This window comes from Cygnus olor, chromosome 26, assembly GCF_009769625.2.
Source record: "Cygnus olor isolate bCygOlo1 chromosome 26, bCygOlo1.pri.v2, whole genome shotgun sequence".
In the NCBI taxonomy this organism is placed as follows: domain Eukaryota; kingdom Metazoa; phylum Chordata; class Aves; order Anseriformes; family Anatidae; genus Cygnus; species Cygnus olor.
In genome coordinates, this window is record NC_049194.1 from 910,170 (window position 1) to 915,147 (window position 4,978).

General features: G+C 54.8%; 1 protein-coding gene and 2 non-coding genes across 3 annotated transcripts; 2 read left to right on the top strand and 1 right to left on the bottom strand.

The window, feature by feature from the left end:
• Nucleotides 1–559: 559 nt before the first annotated feature.
• Nucleotides 560–632, bottom strand: TRNAF-GAA. Its single transcript has one exon. It is a non-coding gene; the product is annotated as a tRNA-Phe (tRNA).
• Nucleotides 633–850: 218 nt separating this feature from the next.
• Nucleotides 851–924, top strand: TRNAN-GUU. Its single transcript has one exon. It is a non-coding gene; the product is annotated as a tRNA-Asn (tRNA).
• A 92-nt stretch (nucleotides 925–1,016) lies between these two features.
• Nucleotides 1,017–4,710, top strand: NDUFS7 (NADH:ubiquinone oxidoreductase core subunit S7). Its single transcript, XM_040537709.1, has 8 exons — nucleotides 1,017–1,156; nucleotides 1,419–1,455; nucleotides 1,765–1,833; nucleotides 2,258–2,375; nucleotides 2,906–3,085; nucleotides 3,170–3,216; nucleotides 4,055–4,143; nucleotides 4,504–4,710. The coding sequence occupies exons 1-8, from the start codon at nucleotides 1,141–1,143 to the stop codon at nucleotides 4,599–4,601; spliced, it is 654 nt and encodes a 217-aa protein (XP_040393643.1). The 5' UTR covers nucleotides 1,017–1,140; the 3' UTR covers nucleotides 4,602–4,710.
• Nucleotides 4,711–4,978: the final 268 nt, after the last annotated feature.

Consider the following 4,978-nt stretch of genomic DNA (forward strand, 5'->3'; position numbering starts at 1 on the left):
AGGCAAGGATAGTTTTTGAATATCAGATTTACTGAAACCTGGTGCTACAGCTATCAGTTTCACGTTGTTAAGCAGCACATAGAAGAAAGCAAACTTAACTCTTTTCTAGTATTGTGCTTTATTTAAAGCATTCACATGTTATCCCCGTCAAGGACAGGGTGCGTGTTAAGGGTTTCTGCGTAGGGGATGTGGTTTCCTTCACCTGACCTGCAGCTGTGATACCTGCAACTGGTCCGGCTTTCCTTCACCTGAACTGCAGCCATTTAACGCTCACTGTGATAATTCCAGCTGCTCTGGGATCTTCCCGAGGAGGAAGCTTTGGAGCGTGATGCATTTACCAAACCCTTGAACCTCTGCGGTTGCAGCAGCGGGGGGACGTGGAGGCTGCCTGGGGCGGGGCTCTCCCGCGAACTGGGGTGGCTTTGGGGAAAAAGCTGCGCTTAAGGGTTAGTTAACCCTCGGGTTAGTTAACCTTGAGGTTTTCTCTCGCTGCACGAATGCGGGGAAAGCAAAACACAAAATTCTGCACGCCCCCCACCCCCCCAAAAAATAATCCTTCTGCCGAAACCCGGGATCGAACCAGGGACCTTTAGATCTTCAGTCTAACGCTCTCCCAACTGAGCTATTTCGGCCGCTGGCAGCGCCGTCCCCCCCCCGCCCCGCCAGGTACCTGGGGGGGTCGGGGGGGGCACCGAGGGGGGGGGTCCCGGGGGTGGGGGGGCGGGGGGGGGCGGCCCGGTTCGGCCGGTACCGGCCGAACCGGGCCCCCCCCCCCCGCCCCCCCACCCCCGGGACCCCCCCCCCCCCCTCTGCCCACAGCGGCCTGCGCGGCGGCGGCGGCGGCAGCGCGGTCTCTGTGGCGCAATCGGTTAGCGCGTTCGGCTGTTAACCGAAAGGTTGGTGGTTCGAGCCCACCCAGGGACGCCCCCGCCCCCCAGCTCTTTAATTTATTCTTTCTTTTTTTTTTTTTTCCCCTTCCCCTCCGCCTCCTCCCCGTCTCGTTTCGCCGCTGCCGCCCGCGGAACCCCGCCGCCTTGCTCCCAGTTCCCGGCCGGCTCCGTGAGGCACGGACCGGGCTGAGGCCGGAGGGCTTAGCGGGTGGCACCGCGCCCAGAGGTTGCCTGAAGGGCTGCGGGCGAGATGGCGGCGCTGGGCCGTGAGCGGGGACGGGAACGGGGGCGGCACCGGGAGCGGGGCGAGGCCGGGACCCGACCCTCTTTGGAGGCACCGGGGGCGCGAGGGGGAACCGGGACCGGGTGGAGGCTGCTGGGGCTCTCGGCTGGGCCCTGGCCGGGCTGGGGGAGCTCCGGGACCGGGCTCTGAGGGCTCCCGGGCTCATCGAGCTCCCAACCGGGGTTGGGCTTTTCCCCGGTACCGGGCTTCGGCCGGGGCTGATTTCTCCCGTGCTCTCGTTGCAGGTCTCGGCCTCGCTCGGCGCGGCGTGCTGGCCCTGAGGTGAGGGACGGGGCTGGAGGGCTCAGGGCAGGGAGCTGGGGGGCCCTGCAGCGTCCCCCATCCCGGCTGGGGAGACCTGGGGGCTGTGCCACTGGGGGGTTAGAGAGCTGGGTGCTAAAACTGGGCTCTTTTCTCTTCGTGGTTCTCATCAGAGCACTCGATCAGGGGCTGCTCAGCTTCCTGGGGGTGTTTGTCCCTGCAGGGCCGAGGTGGGGGTGGCAGGGGACGCGTGGGCAGTGCGGGGAGGCTTTGTGGCTGTGTGGCACCGAGGTGCAGTGTTTATTTTATTTATTTTTATTTTTTTTACAGGCCCGGCGCTGTGACATCCGTTCACACTCAGCTGCTCCATCAGACACCGGCAGCTGACCATGCTGACAGGTAACGCCACGCTTCAAGGCAGGTTCCTCAGCTGTGTCCTTTCTCCCTCAGCTGTGAAGGGAAGAAATGTTGGTTGCCATAGCTCTTCCTGCATATGCTTGAAAGTCTTTTCCTCACCTCACTCTTAAAGCCCAGGATCAGCTGGCAGGCTGCTGTCAGTCTGCGAGCCCTGGAGAGGAGCCTGCCAGGCACCCTCTGTAATTTCAGTAGGGTGAACAAAGGACCTCGTCCTGATGCATGTGTCCACAGAGGAGGAAAAAGAACTGCTATAAACAGTCTGCAGTGGTAGCAGAGGGTTTGGGATTGTCCATAAGCAATGCACCATGGATTCTTTATGGGATGACAGCTCCTTGAGTCTATTTATTGTATTCTAGAGCAACGCTTAATAATCACAGGCTGACACTACTGCGCTGTTTGCTTTTAGTTCTCTCCAAGTCCAGCAAAAGAGCTCAGCAGTTGTCCAGAAAAAGTCCTACGTCCCCTCTAGCAGGGGGGAGTATATTGTCGCCAAACTCGATGACCTGATCAACTGGGCACGAAGGGTGAGTCGCTGAAACTCTTGTGCTTGCTAAGGAGAAATGGTATCAAGTGCTGCGAGGTGCTGGCTGGAAATGGATTCGTGCCATCTGCCAAGGGTAAAAATAGGTTCTAAATTCTTCAGGCTCCGCAGGAAAATAGTCAGGTTTCTCGGCCAGAGGTTGACATTTGGGGTGCTGTGTCAGTGTGGGAGAGAAGCGCTTAGAGGGCACTGCAAAGCAGCATGGGCTGCCTGTCTGACCAGAGCTGTCTGTTGTTAATAAGCAAAAGGCACGTTCTGGTTTTGTGTAGTCCTCGTGACGAGCAGCCGCTCTATGCAGAGGAAAAGCTGTGGGTTTTGCTCTCCTGTTTAACGGTGAGCACTGCTTTCATTTATGATGCTTTGATTAAAAAAAACAAAAACTTAAAACCTTTCTCTTCTTGTTCTCTGTCCAATTAACTCTGAAAGTCCTCCATTCTGTGAGTCACCTGCAAGGGGTTTCAGCTCCCGCTTTCAGCGTTCCCCCCCCCATAACCCAGGTCTCTCCTGCTCCAGAGCTCCTTGTGGCCGATGACGTTTGGCTTGGCGTGCTGCGCCGTGGAGATGATGCACATGGCAGCTCCTCGCTATGACATGGACCGCTTCGGGGTAGTGTTTCGTGCCAGTCCCCGGCAAGCTGATGTCATGATCGTGGCGGGCACCCTGACAAACAAAATGGCTCCGGCTCTCCGAAAGGTACGGACGGTGGCGGATGCCTCAAGCGCAGCTGCATGCACTGCGCGCAGGTGGGAAGCGGTCTGAAATGTCTGTGCTCTGCAGGTCTACGACCAGATGCCAGAGCCTCGCTACGTGGTCTCCATGGGGAGGTAAGTGCCAGGGCATCCCCGTTGTCTTACACTTGATGGGGGAGTTCAGGTGTCTCTGCGTGAGTGGGGAGATGACGGAGGGGAACCCAACCCTCGTTTGTATCTCCAACTCTTTGAATTTTATAAAGAGGACAAAGAGGCTTTGTTATTAAAATAAATAAAGATTCCTCCTTGATTAGGAGGAGGAGAATAACCACTGTCAGATCACTGTGAACTGCAGAGTCTTCCCAATGAAAGATTATTTTTTGTTTTTTGCAGCTGTCAGAGTCTGGGGACTTGTGTACTTCCAGAATCTCAGAATTCGCATTTAGACTAAAGCGAAAAATATTTCAAAATATTTCTGCTGTGCAGCATAAAATATGAGGTCCGTGGAGCTCTGGCTCCATGAAGCCATGGTGTTGGCTTAGTGGAACTGACATCTTCACCTCCTGGTGCCCCTGAGGTCGAGGTCAGACATTTTGCCAGGGCTCGGAGGGGACAGGACTTGGGCAGGGGACACACTTGCTGTGGATGTGTCAAAAAAAAGGGGGGTTGCAGTGTGGGGAAGGACCTTCTGAATATCTGTTTTTTAAGAGCCGTGAAAATGGTTCAGTTTGGTTTGATTCAACTTGAAACGTGGCTGTGAGCGTAGGCTCTGCCTTCCAGCCAGGGCTCACAAAGAAGACACAGCTCTGCGTTCAGCGGCCACGGTACAAATCTTGGCATTCAATTACTGTAAAATCTATAACTGTCAGTGGGCCTCTTGCCTCACAGCAGCTTGGACGCCAGGTTAATGTTTTCCTTTGTGTCCTGCTAATGTTTCACCATGCGTTTAACAAAGCCCTGACGTCTCTTGCAGCTGTGCCAACGGCGGGGGTTACTACCACTACTCCTACTCGGTGGTGAGGGGGTGCGACCGCATTGTACCAGTGGACATCTACGTGCCAGGTAGGAAAGGCAGCCTCTGTGTGCCACAGCACTAACTCAGAGCAGGAGTGAAGTTAATTTGTAGTTTGAGCAATGGGTCTGAAAATCAGTGGGAGAGTGTGAGCCATCTGCCTGTGCAGGCGGGGATTTGGGGTGCGAGAGCTCTTAGGCAGGACCTGCTGGTCGGTGGGACTTAACAGCATCAGTTTCTTTAAAACTGCGTTCCTCTTGCTTTTACGAACTCTGCAGCCTGTGACATACACAAAGCCAGAGAGAAATCACAGCCTGCTTTGGGGTGAAACCTGTAGCTTTGTCGGTTCTCCTTCTGGTGACTACATTTCAGTACAGCTGGCAGCCCCACGGGCTTTCTTTTTCGCTCAGGTTGCCCACCTACTGCAGAAGCGCTGCTGTATGGAATCCTGCAGCTTCAGAAGAAAATCAAACGAGAGAAGAAGATTCAGATCTGGTACAGGAAATAGCCTCTTATTTATGACCTACCCACTCACTGCCCACCTGGGGCACCTGCTTGCTTTCTTACGCACAAAACAACAGGTATTGTCACAAGACTTCCAATAAAACAATACGTGGTTAAGATGCTGTTCTGTCTTTAATGTATCACTTATCTAAAGTGCGTTAACTTGTTTAAAAACTGAATTACGAAAAGCAGTTGCCTGAGTGAGAAATGCCTTCCCAAGAGAGGGGAAGCCTGAAACCTGGGTCTTGCAGGCTTTGGTACTGAATGCTTCTTAGGAGCCTGGTGTGTCGGGCTCCCAGCAGCTCAGGACAAGGAGCAGTCACTGCAGAATTACATGTGCGCTTGGAAAGACAAAAATAAATTGCTCAGAGGAAGCAGTTG

What these genes read in the sequence shown, in the direction of transcription:
- NDUFS7 (XM_040537709.1), top strand. An exon ending in TGGCTCCGGCTCTCCGAAAG is followed by an intron (nt 3,086 to 3,169) that starts GTACGGACGGTG and finishes TGTGCTCTGCAG; the next exon opens with GTCTACGACCAGATGCCAGA. An exon ending in AGTGGACATCTACGTGCCAG is followed by an intron (nt 4,144 to 4,503) that starts GTAGGAAAGGCA and finishes TTTTTCGCTCAG; the next exon opens with GTTGCCCACCTACTGCAGAA.